Genomic DNA, 24,779 nt, shown 5'->3' with positions numbered 1-24,779 from the left:
TCATTAATGGACAGTGCAGGGGTCACAAAATGTATGGGGGTGTAAGGTTAAAGGATATTGTCTACAGCAAGCTGGACAGAACCAAGCAAGGGAGAAGTTCATAGGACAGGCCTTGCAAAGTCAGCTGGGCAGACCAGGCTACACTTGCCCAAGAACCCTGGGCAGGCCAGGATACCCTCTCTCAAGAAAGAAAAGAAGGCAGACAGCAATATGAGCATCCAGGAAACCACATTTCATTATTGTGGACAAAGCAAATCCACTGCTTTCTATGAAAGCTCGACTCCAGCTAGTCCACTTCACCTCAGTGTTAGGTGAAATTAACACACACCAAAGAAACAGGAGGAGCACTCACCTTTCCAGAAACCACCTCCAGAAAGGAGATGTTGTTCTCTAGACAATAAAATAAACAATCTGGAACAACAAGGGTCAGGGTGATAAATTTAAATCCTGGACTATCGATATTAAAAAATAATCATATAAGCCTTCCCTTACCTGTTTTGATATTGATGGCAAAAAAATTTTGAGGATTCCCACTTGTGATCCTGTATGTCAGTTTGTCATTGGAACTGGAGTCTGGATCTTCAGCCTGGATCTGAATGACAGATACATCCTTGGGAGAATTTTCCATGACAACAGGATAATAAATAGGTTCCGAGGTCAGTGGGGCATTGTCATTCACATCTTCAACTTCAATGTAGACCTCAATGGTGGCGTAGAGTGGGACCACACCCCGGTCTGTGGCATACACCGTCAGCCAATAGGACCCTGTTGTCTCGCGGTCAAGAATATCTGCAGCAGTGATGACCCCTAAGAGAAAATGGTGAGAGTATGACTGCATCAGCAAACGGAAGACACCAAGTCAGCAGCCCCATTCCAGAGGGTGTGCTGAATAATCTTGGCATATGGGGAAAAAAAAATCCATAATGTGAGATTAAATGCAGATGTCACTCTTTACATAAGAAAATGATTCTTGGTGGGATTGGATTAAATAGTTCATCTACTATTTGTGAAGCATAATTGCATTCATAAATACTTTATTTGAATTTTGGAGATAGACATGTCATACATATAGAGAAAGAGACAATAGGGAGGGATGGTAAGATAGTGGGTCTGGGATCAAAACACTTTCATGTCACACAGGAAATCAGTGTTACTGCCAGCCCATATCTCCATTTGACCTGATGTTGAGTTGATCACCTATGCAACAAAAATCTCTTCTTTGCTAAATTATCATATCTATTCATTCACAAAAATGAAAAAAAAAAAAACTTTCAAATGTTCTTTTGCCTGGTAGAATTGATAGCACTTTGCCTGTAAGGATGTAAACCTCCTCCATACTGTTTCTTTGAAAATCAAATGTCACAGTTATTCCACAACAATCAGAGAAGCAGGCATTTCAACACATTTTCTGAAGGAGTTCTATCCTCCTCAGGAATTCTACGAACAGCCCTAAATAAACCCTGACCCACTTTAAGAGATGCTCACGGACAATCATTTTAAATTGGTTACACAAAAATATCAGATCCACTAACCCACAACTTTTCCATTTCATAGCTGAAACAAGTGCCAACCAGGAAATCAGACATCTTCCAGAAAAAAATCATAGAGAAAATACAGTGGTTGGTATGTCCTCATCCAACATGGGGAGAGAATCAAAAGCAATTGGCCATCATCTTGGGAAAATCTGGGTCTCAGCTTATAAAATCTCTAATAGGGTATTCACAGAAGGTGTGAAATTCATGTAAATCCTTTTAAAGATTTAAAAAAATCCACACAGAATTCAAGAACCTGCTTTCTAGTTGTGTCCTGGAACACTCTAGCCTCTGTATTCCTATTGGACTTTTGTCTAAATTAGACACATAATTTGGCCTGCAGACCCTGCATAAGCAAACTGACAACTATAGCAACTGGGATGGAAGAAGGCGTCTGTCCAGAAACAAGCTTACATACTCAGAGTTGAGAGTTGCCCACAACTCAGAATAGCTAAAACATTCAAAGTGAGATTTACCCAATTGATGTTGACATTTCAGTTCCAAAGTTATTCACCAAAGAATACTGCATATTGACATGCTATGAGACAATAGACAATCTTAAATATTCTCAGTGGAAATATGTAAAGCATAATAAGTTCCTGAAAAATTATGGGTGATACCTGGAGTCAGAATAGAAATGCCAAAGTGACATTTGAAAAGCAGATGCAAAATAGAGGAATGAGAAGAAAACAAGAAAAAGTTAAAATAAAACTTGTGATTATAAACACAGTGGTGTATGTTTGCTAATTGAATAACAGTTCTATAACTGGGCTGAGCTAGAATAGAATGTCAATAGGACATTAAGGTTAAGAGAAGCCTCTGAGGGCTGGATACCAAGCCAGGTGTGAGTACATCTGACACACACCAATATAGACACCATGGCTAGTTTTGTGGAATCACTCACAACCATGGGTGGTGCTGCTGCACAGGGCAATTGGAGATCTTTAGTCGGAGATGGACATGATATGAAACCAGGCTGTTTCTGGATGGAAGACAAAGCACAGCAGCACTTTATAGACTCAGAATACAGATCTTGCATATCTTTTGTCAAATTTATCTCTAAAAATTTTATATTTTTGTTTTGCAAATGTCATTATCATTTTAATTTTAATTTCAATTGTTGGTTGCTAGTATATAAAATAAAATATGATTGTTCTATGTTGATCTCATATCATGCAACCTTGTTCAACTCACTTATTAGTGCTAACAGATTCTTGTTTAATAAATTCCATAGTTTTCCACAGAGAATCATATCTTCTCCACAGAGAGACAGCTATATAACCAGTCATTACTACTATCACTTCCTCCACACCCATCATTGTGTAAATGTTGTGTACTTGTTACAATGATAGTTGTGATAGAAGCATTCCTCATTGAGTATTTCAAATCTTTCATTCATTCAGCAAATCTCTTAACAGTGCAAGCACTCATGAGGCATTTGCTATTTTACAGATTAGCAAACAGATTTATGTTAAATAACTTGCCAGTGTTCACTCCACCAGTAAAGGCAATCTCCAGTTATCAAATTTTGGTGTGTGAAACTTGAAAACAGTCACTATCCAAAACTATATTGTCCTGTTAATCTATGTAGAAGTCAAACCCACATAGAATTTCATATGCACAGGTTTTCCTCCTTTGATAAAGAAGTGTCATTATTTAAGCAAATATTATATTTATTTGGGTTCTCCATACTGACTGTAGAAATCATAAAAAAAGATACATCTTGGTATATCCTGTTATGTCTTTGCAAATATAAATGTGAAAAACAAAAGCAGAAAGGATTCTTTTCAATGAGAATCTGTTTTGATTTATAAAAATATGCAGAACATGAGTGCCTGTGACATATCTTTGGTCTATTACCAGCACAGTACTGGAGTTTTCATCTCAGAAAAGCATCTCTTCCATATGCCTGTTAGTAGAAAGTAGGTTCTGTATGGGCAGAGTCTCTGGTTAACCAATATGATCTCACTGCCTGCAATAGTGCCTGGCACACAGCAGATATTCAGTAGATGTGTGTGTTGGACAAGTAATCAGCAGTAGGCTAGTGGTGATCACCAAAGGGGTAAATCAACCAACCTTGCTCAATCAGATTTGACCTCAAAGAATACTAGGCACAACAGGCTCCCTAAGGAAACCCTTCCCCCATACATACATAATATTCCTAATCCAGCACCCAGCTGCTCAGACTCAAGTATGTCTGAGTAGTATGTAGCTTCACTACATACTAGGCAGTTTAAGCTAATGTAAGATTCTTCACACTGAGACAAACAATAGGTCTCTGTAACTTTGGACACTATTCCTACCTGTATCTTTATACACATCCCAGGATAAAACTGAACAAGTCTGTAAACAGTATTTTACTTGTGATAGTGCTTCAAGTATCAGAAGATAATGGTGTCTTTCCAGGGCTTTTGTTCTCCAGTCTAAGAATTCCTTTCTCAGGTGCTATGTTGACTGCTAGTCCTTTCTTCATCCCAATCTGAATCAATAGGATATGACCCCTTTCATTTACAAATGTGTATTGAGTGGAATTGGAATGGGTATAAATAATGTTTTATCTACAGGGAACTTCTTAGATACTTCAAGTAGTGCTTCTCAGTGGAAAGCACTTAAGTGACAGCCCAGGCAGGAACACATCCTGTCCCTCAAGTTTTCACCTAACATTAAAATGCTCAAAGCAGAGTTAAATAAGATGCTCAAATTTTATATTTATGAAAATGCCATTTAACATTCTTTAAAAATTTAGTTGTGGGGGCTGGGGTTGTGGCTCAGTGGTAGAGTGCTCGCCTCGAATGTGTGAGACCCTGGGTTCAATCCTCAGCACCACATAAAAAATATAAATGAAAAACAACAACAAAAAAAGGAAGCCAACATCAATTATAAAAAAAAAATTAGTTGAAATTTTTCTAACCTTTATTTTTGAGAATGCTTATGTTTTAAATATTTTTTGCATGTCATCTTCATTTACTGTATAATAAAGGCAATAACTGCCTAGAATTCTTGGGGCATCTTAATATTTAACTATATAACAGACCCGCTGATAGTATTTATTGATTTATTACTGCAAAACTATGTACAGCTTGAACTTGAATTAGTTGATCTCAGCATGAGACATATATTTGCTATAATTATTCTTCTTTATCCATGAACAAATATGAGAAAAAAATATGTATGTACATTGGTACTCATTAAATTGGCTTTAAATATTTGAGATAAAAGGGAAAAATGGATGGAGCTGTTCATAATCAGATAAATATTACATGTATGGCTATTCACCTTATCTACTTTCTAGTCATATCCCCATATGCCACAAAGCACATCTCGAGTGACATCTTGTCTAAAAAGAATGACACCCAACCACCCATGACAGTTCTAAACAATCCATTGACATATGGTTTTTTTAGGAATGCTTTGAGGTCATGAACTCATCACATGATGAAAATTACCTGGCAGAGATAAATATGGCAATTTAAAACAAACAAAATTTAAAAAACACTTTGATGGTATATTCTTTGTAGATACCCCTAATAGACTCTGTTTATTTAATGTATAATATATTTAATCCTCTCCAATCAACCAAAATAACACCTTTCAGTTATCAGGCATTAAAAAAAATGTTTAAACTTTTTATTCTGAAATAATTATAGAATCACAGGAAGGAACAAAGAAACATACAGAATTTCTTGTCTCTTTCACCCAATCTCCCCTAGTGTTGACAGCTCAGTGCATTTTTAGATTGCTTATTTCTTCAAGAGTCAAAGTCTAACTTGATTTATTCCTGAAAGCACATAAAACACCTTCATGGGGCCTCTCTCACCTTTAGCCAGCTCTTGCTTGGCTCCAGCAAGATCTCACAGTTGCTATTTTTCTGATTTTTCCATGCAACCCTGGATCTGTATGAGGCTTTTAATGCTGTAGCAAGGATCAATGATCTTCACAGAGTGTGATAACAGTTAAGGAAGAATGGGGGCTCCTACCTACATAGGCCCAATCAGGGTCACTCCAGGCACCCTAGAATCATGTCTGTAACTGCTGCCAGTCTGAAACACATGGCACAACTGAGATGGGCAGAAATGGGATGAATGGAGATTAGTACAGAAAATGTGAGTAGAGAGAGACTTCACTTATATGTTTATAATGTTTCTAATACATTTTAGTGTATGTATTTCACATATACCTACACTTTCCTATGCTTCATATATCACATATTTGGTATAGATTTAAATGTATACTTTAATGCATTATTTTAACTGGATTTTTTTTTTTTAAGTGAGCCACTCAGTAAATCAAGTAGGCAAAGTCAGGCTTGGAATGCAGAGCCCTGAATTGGAGTCACACATTCCTTTCATTCCATGAGGCATGCCCTTGATGATCTATCCACATGCATGCATTATCATGAAAAAGAGAGCAATTCCAAACCCATGTGCTCCTCACAGTAGGTTAGTATCAGCTCTTTGGTAGTAGGATATTAAGAAGTTTCATTATTCTCCACAATTTCTAAAAGTTGCTGCAATGTACTCTTCTGAATCCAATTTTACATCTCCCCAGAAGATCCTCAGATGTTGGAATTCTTTGAGACCCAGCAATTGTAGGATTGACTCCTCCTTTACTATCCATCCCTCTTCTGCTTCTGTGCATGTCTGCACAAGCTACTCATCCCATCCCTGCCTCTCAAATTTCCCATGTCTCCCAGAGAATTCAGAGAACTCTCACTACCCAGCCAGCCAAGGCTAGGGGCTTACCCCTTCCTCTTCTGCATTTTTTTGTTTTGTTTTCAGCACTCTAGTTTCATTCTCATTTTACTATGAACTCCCTGTGGGAAAAGAACATTTCGACTTCTTCTGTTCTTTATCCTAGGATAGTGGCTGGAAATTGGAAACTATAAATGTTGAATATGTAAATGAAGGATAACACCATAACATTTGGTAAATTCAGGCAAGACAAACACCCCAAAGAATAAGTGCATTAGGAAAAAAAAAACTTGATTCAACTAGATATTTTGCTATTCTGTTATCATAAAATAGAATGGGGACAGATTGAGCTTGTTCTAAATTTTACTCATCTCTGATGTATATGCAGACTTGATAGGCTCTGAAATTCTATGCTCCATCTGTGAATTACCCTATTTAATAAGACAATTCTCTAAAAATAATGTCCAGTAATGTGTTGTCCCTTTGCTACCTAGAATGTGGATAGAGTCATGGTAATATCCTCCAGGCTTGAAGCAAGGATGCAGCTTGATGAAGACATCAGAAGCTTTTATCATGGCCTTAAATACTGCCTTGCCCCTATATGCACACAGCAATGGGAATCAATGTGTCCAGGCTCCCAGAGAAAGCAACATGAGGCATTCTCCCAAGCTCTCATCCACAGAGGCACATCCACCCTTGGACACTTTCGTCCTACTCTTCCCACCTCCTCACGCAGAAGCCCATTGATTAGACATCTTTTATCTTTGCAGAAAGCAAAGAAAACCCCATGACACAGTTGTGGGGAACAATTATGTCCACAAACACAAGCAGCCTTCCTTCCTTGTTATTTCACAAGGCTTCAAGCCGGAGAGTTGCACATGAGATTAAGGCAAAGGGCTGCAGGCTGAATTCAAGCTTTTATTTGGAGTTAATGAAAACAGACAGCTCTCCTTGTCTGTTTGGGAACCCAGGAATTCTAAAATTTAGCTTCATGCTCAAAAGCCTCCTCGCCAGTGAAGTTGGGTAGGCTCAGAAAACATAGCTCACTACTTTTTGATTTTTTTAAAGACAAACTTTTTGGTACCAGTTTTAGAGCTCTCAAAATATATACCTGTTCTCTCTGTGGAAACTGTAATCTGTGTAGCTGGCACCAAGCACCAAATGTATAAAACTGGGGGGAGAGCAGCAGGATAAGGGAAACACATCTAGCTTAGAGTGTTTTCTCTTTCTGTAACCTATGGCACTGCTAATTTGCATACTCACCACACAACACAATGACACTGATCCACACACCCAAAAAGAAAAGAAGGTTGAAACCTAGAGCAGTGGAATCAGTACTCTCACATAATGTATGAAATGAAGTCAAGAATTGCTTGGGTTGAGTGGCTGAAAATACGGAGTTTGTAACATCAAGAGCAAGACTTCTTTAGAAGTAGAAAATGAGCACTAACAGACACTAGTATGGCAACATGTAAATCAATGGATGTGTAACTGATGTGATTCTGCAATCTGTATACGGGGTAAAAATGGGAGTTCATAACCCACTTGAATCAAAGTGTGAAATATGATGTATCAAGAACTATGTAATGTTTTGAACAACCAACAATAAAAAATTTAAAAAAAAAAGAAAATGAGCACTAAGGACAGCAGAAAGGATGTTGGTTATGCATCTACAAATATTTTCTGATACTAATAGTCAAGAAATAAGAAATAGCTATGGAAAGAAAGCTGAGGTTTCTTTTTTCTATTCCTATTTGAGAAAAAGGGAATGGGAGAGGGAGGTCTTTCACCTCGCAGGAACTTCTGGAACATTCAAACTCTTTGTTAGGACAATAATTGTATTTAAAATTATTTAATACTTCATTGTAGAAGAAACTATAAAATACCAACAACTTTTAATAAAACACCCATTATATTATGGCCTAGAGATAATAACTATTAATATCACTGGTGTATTGCCTTTGCTCTATATTATTTTCACCCCAAAGCAATACATTTCTCTGTAATTGTGCACCCTCACTGTTGCATACTGAACATTGTTCCATATTAATAACTATATTTCTATATGATTTCCTGTCTTTCCTATTCCTATCCCTCCTTCGTTTCATATCCCTTTGTCTAATCTACTAAACTTCTCTTCTTCCCTTCCTTCCTTTATTGTAGCTTAGCTTCCACATATCAGTGAAAACATTTGACCTTTAGTTTATTGTGATTGGTTTATTTCACTTAGCATGATAGTCTCCAGATATATCCATCAATAAATGCCATAATTCCATTCTTCTTTATGGCTGAGTAATATTCCATTGTGTATACATACATCACAATTCTGAATCCATTCATATTTTGATGGGCATCTAGGTTGCTTCCATAGCTCAGCTATTGTGACTTGTGTTGCTATAAACATTGATGTGGTTGTGGCTGTGACACAGTAGTATGCTGATTTTAAGTCCTTTGGGAATATGAAATGGGTTAACTGGGTCAAATGGTGGTTCTATTCCCAGTTTCCTGAGAAATCTTCATATTGCTTTCCAGAATGGTTGCACCAATTTGCAGTCCCACCAACAATATATGAGCATCCCCTTTTCCCCACATCCTCGTTAACATTTGTTGTTACTGTGTTCTTGATAATTGCCCTTCTGACCAGAGTGAGATGAAATCTCTGTAGTTTTAATTTGCATTATTCTAATTATTAGAGATGTTGAACATCTTTTCACATATTTGTTGATTACTGCTATTTCTTCTTTTGAGAAAGGTCTGTTCAGTTCCTTTACCCAATTATAGGTTGGGTGATTTTTTTTTTTTTTTGGGTTTTTTTTTTTTTTGGTGTTAAGCTTTTCGAGTATTTGTATATCCTGGAAATAATGCCTTACTTGGGGTGAGATGGTAAAGATTTTCTCATATTCTATGGGTTCTCTCTTAATGCCCTTGATTGTTTCTTTTGCTGTGAAGAAACATTTTAGTTTGATGCCATCTCATTTATTGAATTTCATTTTATTTCTTAGGCTTTAGGAGTCTTGTTCAGGAAGTCAGTTCCTTTGCCAAGATGTTGGAGTATTGGGTACAGAATCTCTGGTTTAATTTTTAGGCCTTTGATTCACTTAGAGTTGATGTTTACATATGGTGCTTTAGTCACTTTTCTCACTGCTATGACTAAAGGATCTGACCAGAACAATTTTAAAGGAGGAAAGGTTTATTCAGGAACTCATGGTTCCAGAGTTCTCAATCCACAGACAGTAGTCTCCATTCCTCAGGGCTCAAGGTGAGGCTGAACATCATCAGAAGAATGTGGAATAGGGAAACAGTTCACATTGTGGTCAGGAAGCAGAGAGACACTGCACTCTTCAGATACAAAATATATGCTCCACAGCCCTTCCTCCAAGGAACCACTTCCTCCAGCCACACACCCCCTGCCTCCAGTTACCACTCAATTAATCCCATTAGGATTAACTGATGAGCAGTGGAAAGGATGCACTAATTATACTGCCACCAGCAGTATCTGATATGTTTTATAGTATTTATTGGGTAACATACCCACAGACACACACACACACACACACACACACTACAATTTCTCAACTAATGGGGTAACCCCTGACCTCCTAAATCAGCACTGTTAAACCATTCCTTTTGGTATTGTAATTATTCAATCCACAACAAAAACACCATGACTTGCAATGAGAGAAAACATTGTTGACAGATAAATGTGCTGAAACTTTTGCTATCAAGAAAGATTTTGCTTGAGGCATAATTTTAATTAAATTAAAAATTTGCCCACTAAACCAAATTCTTCAGCCTTGAAAAATGTGGAGTTTTTAATGAAATGTCAGAACATAACCTTTAGCTCTTGAAGCAAGAACATCTGAAGGTAGATGCACTGTCAGATATTAGTTATACTTTAATCCAATTTTTAGACTTATTTACTACCAACCCTGCAACTTTCTAACTCAGCACAAACAGTGTCTGGGGGTTTTGAGCATTTGGATTGGGAATTTTTGAGTTTTGCTTAGAAAATGCTTTTCTCTTTCAAGAAGATACACTTGGAAAAAAATGTTCTGTAAGCTGAAATGATTTGAAGGGTTTTTCCACACCTACAGACTCACTAAATCACGTGCATTCACTTGGTAAGCATGACAGTATAGCACAATGTCTATTCTTAAAAAACAGCCAGTTGACTTCAGTTTCTCTCCTTTTATGCTGAATGGAAACTCTGGAAATTTTGGATAACTTTTTCTTCGAGCACAGGGTATACTTCTTTTTTTCCATTTCTCCCATATCAGATAAGAAAACTCTAAGTACAGCCACATCCACACAGATACAAATCTCATATTTACTACCCCATAAAGAGTAACAACCTTCCATAACTTTCTAATAAAATAGCGAAAGCACATAGCTCACGTATTCTTTTCTCAAGTGAACGCATTCTGACTTCCACAACTGATTTGATGTTTACCAAGAAAATATTTTTACTGAAGTTGCACAGATAACTGTACATAGGATACTGAGACCGCTTTTACTAAAATAGCTGAATTTATTCCCTGGGCAGAAAACATTCTAGGTAATGGATATGAAACATGGAACAAACAAAGGAAGATAGATTGGGGTTTAAGTTTAGAGTTGTTTTGTCCTTCACATATATATGTCATGTGACTTAAAATATAATAACTACATTTATTACGGCAAGTTTGTGAAATCATACCATGGGAAAAGGACTCTGTAAAGTTTCTGTTTGCTTTCATCCATTCAGGTTAAATCTTGCCAAACTGCCCCTTCCTTTGACCAGTGTTGTCACACATAGACAAAACCATACTTTGTTAATTAGGTTTGGCTGATTAGGTCATAGGGAATACATATATATATAAAAGCATTAGAACCCATGAATGGACTCCTCAAAATCAACCTACCTTTCTTTACAATGGAAACAATAAACTCTTTGCTTTTCTTTTTATAATCAAATAAGCAACTACAATAGCACAAAGAAACCAGGGCCCAAAGGAGCAAAGTCTATGGTTTTTTCTAATTGAGTTTCTCCAGTTCTCATCTTCTATAGATTTCTTGGATTGTTTTCCAATTTTCATTCGCAGTTCATCCCATTAAATGGCTCTAACCTCTGACACACACACCCTACTTGTATTCATCTTCCATTCCTAATTAAGATGAAATGTGCCCACTTGCTCTGTCCACAGCACCAGAGGCACTGACCAGACACAGATAAATACTAACTCTGTTAGACCAGGCTTTGACAAGAAAACAAAAGAATTCTCATGTAGCAATAGTTCTTAAAACAGAATTCAGTGTGTACTCACACAGCTTGCACAGGGTGAACACCTAGATGTTGATGTTCAACAAGGGAAAAGAACAGAAGGAGAAGGGGGCTGTCTAGGACTGGTCTGTTGTCCTCACACTGCCTTTTGCTGAAGATAATTTATGCTCTTTTAAAATATCTCTATTTAAATGTGCTTACTGATCATAAGCTATATAAATAGGAATAGGGAACAATGTTAGTTTTAGGACAAACTAATGAGATCTATGAAAAAAAAAAAACAAAACCTGCTATGTAGTTTTCTCAAGATGGAGATGAAAAATCACACTAATTTTTCTCACTTTGTAAGAGTATTTATTTAGGCACTGCCCATACTGCAAACCAGGTAATATGTGTATAATCAGAAACAACTATTGAAGAAAAACTTTTTGAAAAGCAAGGATAGTATGATATCTGGGCTATTGTAAAACCTGAAGACAATATTTAAAATATTCTAACCTATTAACATGTTGTTTAAAAACCTGCACGACTAGCTCAAGTGAAAGATTCTAATGCTAGGTACAATCTAAGCATTCATGTTTCTGACAAGATATCCATTATCCAAAGGAAGCTTGTCTTAAGTAAAAAATGTATGAGACTGGTATTGGGGAGGATCGCTCAACATTTGAAGCTTTAAGTTAAATGCAGATCACTACCTTGGCCAAATAAGGATAAGCTATGATCACAGAAAAAAGAGAAAAGTTGTCTAGAAAAAAGAACCTTTGGGTTCCTGGGGCCATTTCTACATCCACCTTTCTTACTTTTACCCAGCTGCTTTTCAGAGCTCAGTGGAGATAAAATTCCAGGTAACTGTGTAAGACTACAACAGAAAGGAAGAAAGAGTGGAAGATGTGATGTTAAAATTTTGAGAATGCAGGGGTAGTCATGGAGTTTCAGGAAACGACTTTGGACTAGTTTGCACAGGAAATTTTGGTTTTGGGGATTGTTTCAGACCAGCTGTCTGCTCAAAATCTTAGGCATGTTCTGTAGCCTCAGAAGTATAGTTCTGCTGTTGAGGAGCTTGCTTCATTACAAGCGGCCTTAATTATGAAGTCACTGGCTATCACCCACATACTGACTATTATATCCCCCAGGGCAAAGAGCATCCTGCCTGTTTTATTCAACATAGACCCCAGCACCTTCAGAATGTGTGCCTGACAGTTAGGGCACATAGTATTTAAATCATAAATATTTATTGAATGAGTGAGTGATGTTTCTACTTCCAATGGATCTTTGACTGCTGACTGTGTAGGAAGAGTCCAGCAGAGAATTACTGTCATTTTTCACACCCATTAACAATGTTCAACATATTGCAATGACTTGTAAAGCAAAAGAATACACCTAGTTAGCCCTAGGAGAGCAGAGACAGGAGGAGCTGTTATAAGTAAGGTTTAATTAGAATAGTAGGGGACCCAGCTAAGAAAATCTAAGCTCCCCACTGGTTGGCACAGCTTTCACATAGCCTGCATAAAACTGAAGCAGATGTAGACCTGTAAGCTTGTTCCACTGCAGAGACATCACAGAGACGGCAGTGGTGTACATCAGCAACATACCACCACGTTCATGTTTGGCTGTTCTGCTCTTCCAAAATGCCGCTGCTGCACAGCTAGCAGCTGAAACCGGAGATGTAAACTTCAGTCATTAATCAAGTATAAAGTCTGTTCAAGCTCTGGCAGACAGTCACAGGAAGATCAGAAACAAGTGCAGAGGGGGCATCAGTTGGAGCCATTCTCAGAAGCCCAAGAGCCCAGTCCTTCTTCAGAAAACTCTGGCCCATACAGGATCAGAAGGGCAGGTCATCATCAAGTTGGTTGAAAGGAGGGAGCAGGCAGGCCTTGCCAATCTTAAGGAGTCATGCATGGCCATCTTCAGGATCTTTCTACTCCTCTCTCCAACCTCATCTCCTGCTCCATCCACCTGTGTATTCCATAAACCTTAGAAGCTGCTGAGTTTATTCCCCAGCTCCTCCATGTTGTTCCCTCCAGCTGGAATTACCACCCACCCCCACACACCTACTTAAGTTAATTCACAAATCGAACCCTTTCTGCTTTGTGAAACCATTAAAACAGACTTGGCCACTTATTTCACCATTGTATTTTTACCTACCATTATTATGGCATTTTATTCCTGATTCTGAAGTTTTCTTTCTATGTCTGACTCCTCAATGACTGTCTCAAAGGGGAGAAATCTCTTATTCATCTTTTGTCCTCCCCACAAATGACACACATAATCACTCAGCAAATATGTTTTGAATGAAAAGGAGGCATTCCTAAGCTGCAGTCACTCACAAAAATGTTTTGCCAGGGAATAGGCCAAAAGGCAAATCTTATAGGAAAGTTTATAAAATCCACCCGGGGTACTGTTCTTATAGAAAGAAGTTATAGCAAGGAAGGAGAGGCAAAAATGTATTGTATTTATTCATAACCAATTAAAGGAGTGCTTCAAAGACATGGCCGACATAGGACTTTGAAATCAGCTATAAAAATGCTTTATTTTTAATGTAGACTTAATCAGCCATTTGCATGTTTTCCTGCAGAGAAACAATATTAAGCCTCTAAGTAACAGTTGTTCACAACCTACGGGCTTTTGGAATGCCTTACTTCTGTTTCTGCTATCAAACCTGAGCCCCTGAGTAGAGAGACCAGAGAGGTTTCAAATGCTACTTAAACAAATAGGCGTAGTAGTAGTAGTAGCTGGGTATAATCCAAAAAGGAGGGGTCCAAAAAAAATCACTAAAACAAGTTAGACCTGCTCCCTCAATGCCCAGGTCTGAGCACTGACCTCCCAAGAAGTCTGGCTCATCTGTGGGATCTGTGAGGTCTTCTGGCTCTCGGGCTGTATTTTTCATGGCACCACTGATCTTTGGAGTGTGATCTGAGCCTGACAGCTATGGCTGTTCTAAAATGAAAAACTACAACTATTTAGCTTCCATTACATAATAATTCACAATCTCTGATGGAAATGTTCAAGTCACTTAGGACTCTGATTTGGAACAAGGTATCTCTTTGAATTCAGATGACAGTGTAATTCATTTGGATAATGTGATTCACATAATGCGCTTCTCCTTCACCATAACCTCTGCCACTAGGAAATGACACCACTTCATGGTACCATCTCTAAAGAGCAGGAAGCAAGTCATTTCACGTATATGTGAATTATAATCCTTCTGATGTTCAAATAACTTTTTTTTCTTAGAGTAAGGAAAAAAAACACTGTCCATTATTTTTTAATTATACTTCGTAATGATCACTTAATAAAATGTGAAATCAATGAAATAGGTTTGACCTGTGTATTTTTTTTAAATGAAACATGATAAAATAGAAAAATCAGTGTGGTGCATGTAATAAGGATAGATAGTATTTGTGTGTGTGTGTGTGTGTGTGTGTGTGTGAGGTGGATGGGGAGGAGAAAAGGTGGGGACTCTGAAGTCAGGCAGCAGAGTGAAATTCCAGTTCAAAGACCCTAATTTTAACTGTCATTTATTAATGATTTGCTTCATAGAAGTAACAACTTCTTTCAGTACAAGTTTCCTTATCTATAAATTGGAGATGCCACCTTATAAAATGACTTAAAATTTTGATAATGCAATGCTCTTAATCTACCTAACACAATAATAAGGATAACAAACACTGATTATTTACCATGTAAAGTGCTTAGCACAGTGCCTTCACATAAGCATTCTTTAAATATTAGTAATTAATTATTTTAAAATTATTTATTAATATAATTTTTGTATAGTAGTATGCATACAATCATCAGGTATTTTCCTTAAATGCAAGGATCACGTGTTACTTTACAAATTCTATGGACATTGTAAACAAGCAAAGTAGACAGAACTTCTGTGTTTCCACACTGACAGAAACTGCTACTTACCTCTTGACACTCAGCTGAGAAATGGAGCCCTGGCTAATAACACTAAGAGTCTGTCATCCAAGCATTCCATCAGGTTTCCTCCACCTGATCCTAAGCTCAGCTTTCAGACTGAAGCCAAGAAGGACAAGCAGTATGTAAGATTAGAACAATAACACTACCTGTTTGTGAGTGCTTACTACAGTGTATTTACAGGTAGTTTATAAAGCACCTTTTAGAGATAAGGAAGAAAGCTTAAGTAACCTTTTCAAGGCCACATTATTAATCAGTGTTAGAATCCAATTTATATCTATGTCCATTTGAAAAATCTTGAGACCCTCAAGCATGGTAAGCACCTCATAGTCACCAAATCCACAGATCTGTCCATGGGAAGCCTCAGTTTTTAGCATCCTTTTGATCTGGGTTAGAAGGCCCAATATTTATGAGCTCACCACATCTCAGGCCTTTCTGTTCCATCAACACCTGCGAGTGTTAGGAAATTCTTTCTTACATCCTGTCTTTACATTTGCCTGCGTACACTTTTGACCCACTGAAATAACCCAGAATATGTATTCAGGCTCTTTACCTTAAGCACTTTAAACAATGAGTACACCTATCTCCTATCTGTCTTTTCCAGATGGTGTTTGAGAACTGAGTTCATCCACATTTGTCCATCACTGTGCTCAGAGGCTGCTTCAAGTTTCTCAAGAAAAACTGCCTCATACACTGCCTCATCTCAGGTTAGAGCCATCTAAAACATCAAGGTATTTTTCAAATAAACTGTTAGGCCATCTATCCAACGTGCATTTTTCTGATTTATTTTTATATTGCAATATTTTCTTGCCTTGCTTTTGAACCAGCTCTCTAGACGAGAGAAATCATTTCAATTCATAATTCTGACTTTCACAAAATTAACTATTGTTCTCAAGAGTCTCTCACACATAAATGTAAAATGTATGTGGTTCCATTAAACTATTATAAGTTGACAACCTATTAGTGAGAGGTGGAAATATATATACACACACCAAAGTAGCTTTCTTGTTTCTCTCATTAAATTGTAAACTCCTTGAGTTCACAAGCACTACATCCCTCTCCTTTCAGTACATCATGTGAGCACATAGGTCACCATATTCATTTGGACTGAATGATTATTAATTTGCACATGTCAAAACTACACTGCTAGAATTGATGATAAGCCAAGAGGCAGGAGAGGAAATAAAATGCCACACATCTGAAGTACAGGTTCAAAGGCAATGACTGGCACATGTTGCTTCCCTGAACCCAATCCATCATAGAGCTGACAGAAAGTAGAAATTCATATTAGAAAAGAGCCCAACAGAAAGACAAAGGAGAGAAGGACAGGAGGGAAGCACCTATGTGAGCTTGCACACACATATACATACTCTGTGCCCACAATTGACTGCTGAAATTTCTTAAAGTAGTTACTAGAAGGCTTTCACACATGAATACTGCCATTTAATGGCATTAGGTCCCTGACTCTGTATTACTATTAATAGACAGCCTATTAGAGCATTGCTATTTACAGGCTTCCACAAGGCAACATGATTTCCCAGTAGTATATTACCATTAATTGGTAAAAGGCACTCTAGGAATACCAGTCTAAGACAATAGCTCAGCCACAATTAAAACAGAATTGCATTTGCTGACCTAGACGACAAAGCAAAGTGTGTCTGGGAAATTCTCTGTAATATTTTACAACCTGAACTAATTAAAGATCACATTCCCTATACAGCCAGAAAGCAAACATAAGAAATACCCCCAGCTGAAGCCTTTCTAGTTTGATGGTTACTATAATGAGTTCAGTCCCAGTGGTACAAGACAATAGAAAGCAGTTTGGATCTGAAGGTTGTGTAATGAAACTCTGACTTCCCTTAATTTTGGAGCAATTCCTTCTTGTGTACTATCCATCTCATCCAAAAGCCATCATCCAATTTTTCTGCAATGAACATAGGGAATGGGGGGGGGGGAGATGATCTCATTGTAACCTGCTAAATTTCTTTAATAGATTTAATGTTGACAAAGATTAAAAATAGCATATCATGATTGCCAGACTGTATGCTGGATGAATTTCTTTTATTAACTTAGGGCAGTCTTCCCTCATCTAAAGCAGGTGGTAGACTAAAAATGTTTTTACTGTGTGATTAAAGTATCCTTATACAGGCAGCCTGAGGCACCTCAAGTTATTGCTCTATTGCCTGGAGGTAAATTAAGGTGATACTTTTCCTTTCCCCATCTCTAATAGGATTGTACATTCTGCTGCTGGCAAAACCGATTACACTGTTACCTATTGCAAAAGCCTCATTCCTGAATGCTGATGTGTGTTCTGTCACATCTGGCTTGAAAAAAAATTAATTCTTACTACTTAGTTCTGATAAGGAGGAAACCTCCAGGAAGGATGTTTTCAGGGAGACAGAGAAACAGAAAAAGGAAACACACACATGAGATACAGAGTGAGAGTTAACAGATGTTGCTGTTTTGTAACATTTTATCTCATTTTTCCTCCTTCAGATTTCTTTCACAATCAGTCTGATCATGTTGGCCAACATTTGGAACATCAGTGGTGTACTGATAAATAGGTAGGTTTAATCTTCAAAACAAATCTTGTTCTAAAAGAAAAGAAATACCTTATAGATAATAAGATTATTAAGTAAGACCTGACAAAAATGATCACAAACTGAGCCCCTTTATGTAACTGATAGACTATTAAATTGTGTAATAACGTAATCTAAAGTAATACTATGTGGTCTAATATGAATCTCTAGGAATTGATTATTAAATAAACAAATATGAATATGTAATAGCTATGATGAGTCTCAGCATTTTAATGTCAATGAACCTTTTTAATTTCAGTCAACATTTATTAAGCATCTGTTGTATCTCAGTCTCATGATACAGCATGGAATGCAAAAGTCATGGGAAGCTTAAACACATTTGGAATTTTGCATTACTTATAATTACTATTATTCACCTATTGCTTATACTTCAGTTAAACTCCAATCTGAATATCAAAAAAATTCTGCATGAGACCCTCAACATTCCTGAGGGGAATGGATGCCCTGCATTGATGCTCCAAGTCTCAGATGTTGTCATAAGCTCTCCCAGTTCTATTCTATGCTATCACTCCACTAAGAGAAGTCATAGTTCCTGTGCAGCCTGTCCCAGCACAAACCAACTGACTGACTTTCTAAGTCATTTGGAGTTTCATCTTTCCAATAATGATCATTTACCAAAAAGCAATCATGGCTTTGCTCATGCACATGGTTACTGAAGATGCTACAGAGAGCAACCAAGCCAACAAAGCTCAGATGCAGATGCTGGGCAGTCAGAGAGGCTTACTCTCTCTGCAGCTTCTTTGCTTCCTCATAGCATCCCAAGTTACAGTTGCACTTTATGTGATGTAATGAAATATACGGTTCCAAACAACCACTCAGGAAATGAACTGAAATAATCAGGTCAGCCTACACCATATGGAGACTTTCTCAATTCTTTCCCTGTCCTTTCCCCATAGAATTAGTCACTCCATCCACTGGATTTCCAAAACAAATCTCATGTACCATCAATAAAACACTCACCATGCTCTACAGCAATTTCCCTCTAACATACTACTCAAGGTCAAAGGTTATATAGCAACTGCCTCTGTATCAGCTGTACCCAGCACAGGGCAGAGCACACAGAAAGTCTTCAATGAATGTTTGATAAATGAATGATACCCAAAGAGTAGGTAACAGAGAAATGCAATACAATATAAAGGGAGCAGCCCATACAACTAGCAGTTTAGCTGCTTTTTTATTTTTTAAGAAAGAGAGAGCAGTAAGTAACATACTAGACAGTAAATCCTTTGAGGGTAGGAACAAGTTTTTCTCTCCCTGCCCTACAGCTGCATCCTGGAGCTTAGTACACTGTAACTGGGACAACAGAGCTGCATGCACATCTGCTGAATGAACCGAAGAGTCATTAAGAGGGATCTTGAAAGCAGACTCTCTTGTGTCTCCCTTGCAAGTGTGCTACCTGTATTACAGATTACAAACCACAACACCCAAGGCTTCTTCTAACTGCAGAGCTGTAAAGAGTAGAATAAACCCACAAAAGGACTGTCATCCACCTTTTGCTTTTAAGTAAGACCTGACAAAAATGATCACAAACTGAGCCCCTTTATGTAGTATCCTGTCCTATTGATTTATGACTTCTGACCAATTTAAGCTGTGTCACCTCAATAATTACCTGATGATGTCATGTCATAAAATCTGGAGGCAGACTTGGGTCAAGGTCTGACTCTGTCATTAAGTAGCTGTGTGACCTCCAGCCAACTAATCAATTTCTCAGATCCTCAGTTTCCTTCCTCATAGGGATAGGAATGATGTCCACCTCAGAGGCATTAAGAGAAACAAGAAAGAAACGTCTGCAAGAGCAGCATTCACTTCTGTTCTTATTTGTATACAATTCTCCATATTAAAAAGATAGTTTTTTTTTTTTTGCCAAAGGACTAGTTCTATACACTTGTCAATAGTATTTAAAATACACATAGACATTGATCTTAATTTGAATACTCTCTATAGAAATAACCCTCATGATACAGATTCATTATCTAACAAAAATGGCCCAGACCTGAAGCGCCAGGCAGCACAGCACAGCTGTGGTCCCTTCTCTAATGTGGTGAAAGCCTAAGGGGAGCAGGAAAGGGGAGAAATGCCACTGTGACAAAGGGTGATGAAGTGTGACACTAGATAGATATTAAACTACTTACGGAAGGGGAAGCCCAGGGACCTAGAAACAAGGAATATGGAGACTGAGTCTTTCAAATTCTATTTGTCCAACTCTAGACAGATGCTACTGAATCTCATCACTGAAGTCAGGTTCAGTGCAAAATATCCTCCACCCCAGTGAGGAGGCCAAAGAAAGGACTGAGGAATACCCTGTGTTTATCACTGCAATGACTGTGAGGTACAAAGTGCATGGCAGGAGATGCTAGGCAGAATCTTCAGTCCTTCCCAGCTCTGGATTGCTGCCTTCACTGGTGTATTTGGGGGCTTTCCAAATGCATCAGTCTCTTCAAACACTATTCTCAGACTATAGCATTGCAAACTGCTTCCTCCTCCCCTAAAGAGGTCTGTGAATCCAACACTTGTGGGCTAAATCCAGGATTCCTTCCTTCATTCAACCTAACAGGGAATTTGCCACTGTCTGTTGTGTGCTCACCTCTGTCATCTCCTCTGGGTATGCAAACATGAGTAGAGCACAGGCCCTTCACTCCCTGTTATGCACAGCCCAATAGCCTTCAGAGCTACCCCAGATAGGACACACTGAAGTGCAGGGGGAAGAGAGGCTCCAGCAGTGTGTGAACTCTGACATGGATAGGTATTCAGAGAACCTCCCCCAGGGGAATGGAGTGTGGCATGGGGTCCCAGGTTGGATAAGATCATTAAACTGGAAAGGAGCTATGGGAAGAGTTTTCTAAGAGGTACTACAAAAGGTGATGAGAAGCAGGGTGGGGAGCAACAGAAAGGTAGGGGAATCAGATTGAGAAGGTCTATGATACCACGTTGCATTCACACAACAAATATTTAACAAATATTTACTGCATGAACAAAAACACCATCCAACCTGAATATTATTTAAGCAAAAGTTTGCATATGCTTCAAACTCCACTGGTTTTAAGTAAATATCCTTTTGGTAAGTGGGGCAGCTCACAGGATGGGTAAGTGCTGGCAGAGTGATCCTAACCCAAGCCTGAACCCATAATCTGCACAACAGATTTAATCAATCATCAGTTCTCAAATTTATTCACTGAATATTGTCAGTGCTCATCTTTTGGAAAGATCAACACCAAAGAAAATGCATATCGAATGAAGATTTTACACATTACCAAAATAAATAGCTAACACTTGGAAATGTCTCTTGAACTCCAATTTAAACCAGCTGATTTGGGTTCAAATAACTAATAACCCAAATCCCAAGTCTTTGTGGCTCATACAACAAAGAACTCTGTTCAAATATTCTATCAAGGATCTGGAAAAAACAATAGTACACTATGTACAAAGTTTTATTACTCTCTCAGGATATTCTAGTGGATGTTATATCTTGGGAGTCAATGGAGTTGGATGGGTGTCCTTCCCATTTGACCAGATATAGGGTGATTACTTCCAGAAATGACCAAGAGAGGAGAGTCAGTATTGGTGAATGACTGTAACAGCAAACTTGTTTGCTCTGAAGACTTTCTCATTAAACCATTTTCAAAATGGATCAATGGTTTGTTTTCTGCTTCTCTCATGTACACTAGCAAAGTAGAAATAATGCACCCCGAAGCTACATAAAAGAAACAATGAAAATCATGGTGGCAAATATCTTTCAATTGTTCAGAGCCAAATCAGCCAGTCAACATTTGTTGAACACTTCATTGTGTACAAATTGTTGCAGCTGTCCAAACCCACCGAAATAGGCATTTGGGAAATGCATGCTGAGCAGAGACCTGGATTGCAGCCCCGGCTCTGTCACTAATTAACTGTGTGACCTTGGATAACTCACCCTTGCTAAGAGCTTCAGCCATCTCATCTATTCATAAAGAATAATGTCTTTTGCCCTGCCTACCTCACTGGGTTGCTATGTAGATCAAAAAAGAAGAGTTTATAAAAGCACTTGGGAAAGTATAATGTGCTAGGCAAAGGAAATATTTTATTATTAAACAGAAGTTGCTATTTAACCTTCAGGAGTTTGTGGACTATCAGGAAAGAAAGACACACCAGACTGTTGTCTTTTTAAAATTGAGTATCAGTATATATTTCTATTAACCTGAGTGCTTTAAAGAAAGATAACAAAAATTCATCTCCTAAGCCAATTTTCATGCTGCCTCTGAATTATGCTGAGTGGTCTCATCAATTAAGCAAAAAAACTGATATATTAGGGTTATTGCTATATTGGGATTACCTGGTTCTATAGTTCATTCCTAAGTGCTTGAGATTTGAGGCCTTGAAATATAAGATTTTGTGATGCATGAATTGCATCCTTCTGCCTATTTTTTTAAGTCCCTCTAGTACTTATGACAACTTCATATAGGTGTTTACTGACAGTGTTGGAAGCAGCCTGTGGGATAGCAGTGAGGACTGAAGGTTCTGCCATAGCATGGTTTGGACTTAAATGCTAATTGCTGATGGAAAACATTGGGCAAGTCACTCATATCCTCTCATAATTTCCTCATCTGTGTAATATGCATGAAAATAAAACCTCTTATTTTTCAAGATTATTGAAAATATTTAATCAGAAGACACATGTACAGAAAGTGTTCACTACAACAAAGTATTTTTAAATAATCATGATGATTACAATGATCAAAGTAGAAACTATGGTATAATCAGACAATTTAACCAATACCTGCAACAGATACCAGAAATCACACATTTGGGTATGTATATTGTCAATCTCAAAGTTAACACTAATGGTATTTTATTGAGTGCCTATTATGGGAAAAATGCATTATATCTAAGTAGATAATACTAACCACATTCTTCTCAAAAATGAAAAGCAGAATTAAGGAACTCAATTTGCATGAGATCACAGAGCTTCTAAGTGACAGAATGAAGATTTGCCCCAGGTCTATATGACTCCTGCACATTCCAACAGGCCATCCTCTCAGCCAACTGCTAATTTCTGCTCAGCCTCTGAGACACCTACCCCTCATGGTTTCTTCTCTTCCCATGTGCTTAGTTCTCAGGGTCACTGAGACAATGATTTGAGCTATCATACCTGCATTCCTGCCATTATCTTTCAGCATATATTCAGGTCTTTTATGCTTCCTTCCCTGCCTCCTTAGTCATGTGCAGTAAAGCACATTCTAACAGATTCAATGAAGATTTAGCTCTCATAGCTCCTGTGACTCAAAATCCTACAGGGAACACACATGAAAACTAACAATGCAAAGTATTATAATAAAGATGACTACAAATGCAATCAGATACAGGGGAGAAAGCATTTTTCATTTGAAGCTTAAGAGGAACACTGTAGCTCACAGTTGAATGCAGAAAGGAAATCCAGTCAGAATGAATGATACACTGTCATATTCAAGGAAGAGCAAGCAGTGTAAGGTGTCTAAAAAAAAATTACCAAAGATTGTTGGAAGCTTTCTTAAAATGCACTACAAATTGTATTTAGTCTGGGCCAGGGAACACTAAGAATATGAAGGAGAAACATCACCATTCAGAAGCGACTGTCAACAGCTCAGAGGAAGGTCAAATGCCAAGAGGCAGGAGCTATGGGCATCTGTAGGAATCTTCTGCCCACCATCTGGAGGTCAAATGCAAGCATACCCCAAGGCCAGAGCAGTGACTGAACTAAAGGACAAATTCTGGAAATTCAAGTTGGGATTGGAGACAGAATATATGACCTTGCAGGATGGTGCAGGCAAGGTCTAGAATTCTCCATTCAAGGTCAAAACCATCTAAAATAAACTTCACCTTGGAGAATCACAAGTCACTTGAAATCCAGTCAAGTTCAAGAACAAGAATAACTTTGCACTTATGTGAAACTTTAAAAAAAAACAAAGCTGAACAAAACAGAAACTCTGTGATTCCCCTCATTTTCACCTCTGACTTCTATTTAACCTCATTTGTTTTTGCCAGCAGTAAAATCCACGAAACATCTTGATGATGACTGCCTCAGGGAGAAGGGAACAAGCATTTGTGCAGCATCTATTGTGTGCCAAGAATTTTAAATGTTTTATTTTACTTGATCCTCCCAGATCACCCAGTGATACTCTGAGAAGTTAAATAACTTACCCAAGGTCACAAAGCTCAGACTTGAATACAATTTTGGTAAGTATTATGATTCCCATTTAAAAAATATAGAAACTGTAGCTTAAAGAGAAGTCATACAACAAGCAAATGCCAAAAATCAGGATTCAAACCAAGGTTTGTCAGAAAATTGATGACAAGAATTCACTGAATAGGCTTTATCTAACCAAATTGAAGCTATGGTGTTAAAATCAAGGAGGGCAGTCTTGTGTGATATGAACCCGTATATAATTAGAAATCGATTTAGAAGCACATAGGTCTAACAAATTTCATTGGAAGAGGTCCATAGCCCTGAATTACTGCATAAGAACACTCTGAGTCTCACTTCCACATACTGCTCAATCAAACTACTCTGAAGCCTAGACGACGCATGAGATATAGACATGGGGACTGTGGATGTAAAAGCTGAGCAAAAGTATTTAGCTCAGCATGGTAACATCACCTATAAGTAGTTTAATCCTCTCAGTACCCAGAGACGAAGCAAGTGTAAGCCTGTATAAAGTCACTGCGAGGCTTGACTATCTGCCTATATGATGGCCGGCTAAACGTCTCTGCATGATTCTCTCAAGAATCAGTAATGTTGTTCACTGGCTGTCTAGCAGTAAGA

At 37.9% G+C, this 24,779-nt stretch overlaps 1 protein-coding gene across 9 annotated transcripts in view; it reads right to left on the bottom strand.

Annotated features, from left to right (window-relative positions):
• Fat3 (FAT atypical cadherin 3) overlaps window positions 1-24,779 on the bottom strand; it is a 624,627-nt gene that overhangs the window by 338,786 nt on the left and 261,062 nt on the right. For all 9 annotated transcript variants that reach the window (XM_058584984.1, XM_058584983.1, XM_058584987.1 and 6 more), the window contains one exon: window positions 493-807. In XM_058584984.1, the coding sequence (XP_058440967.1) occupies window positions 493-807 (315 nt within the window). The remainder of the gene's footprint in view (window positions 1-492; window positions 808-24,779) is intronic.

Source organism: Marmota monax, unplaced genomic scaffold (assembly GCF_021218885.2).
Source record: "Marmota monax isolate L192 unplaced genomic scaffold, Marmota_monax_Labrador192_F-V1.1 WCK01_AAM20220418_F8-fsc00104, whole genome shotgun sequence".
In the NCBI taxonomy this organism is placed as follows: domain Eukaryota; kingdom Metazoa; phylum Chordata; class Mammalia; order Rodentia; family Sciuridae; genus Marmota; species Marmota monax.
The sequence above is the reverse complement of the archived record's forward strand: the minus strand, read 5'-3'. Positions and strand labels throughout refer to the sequence as shown.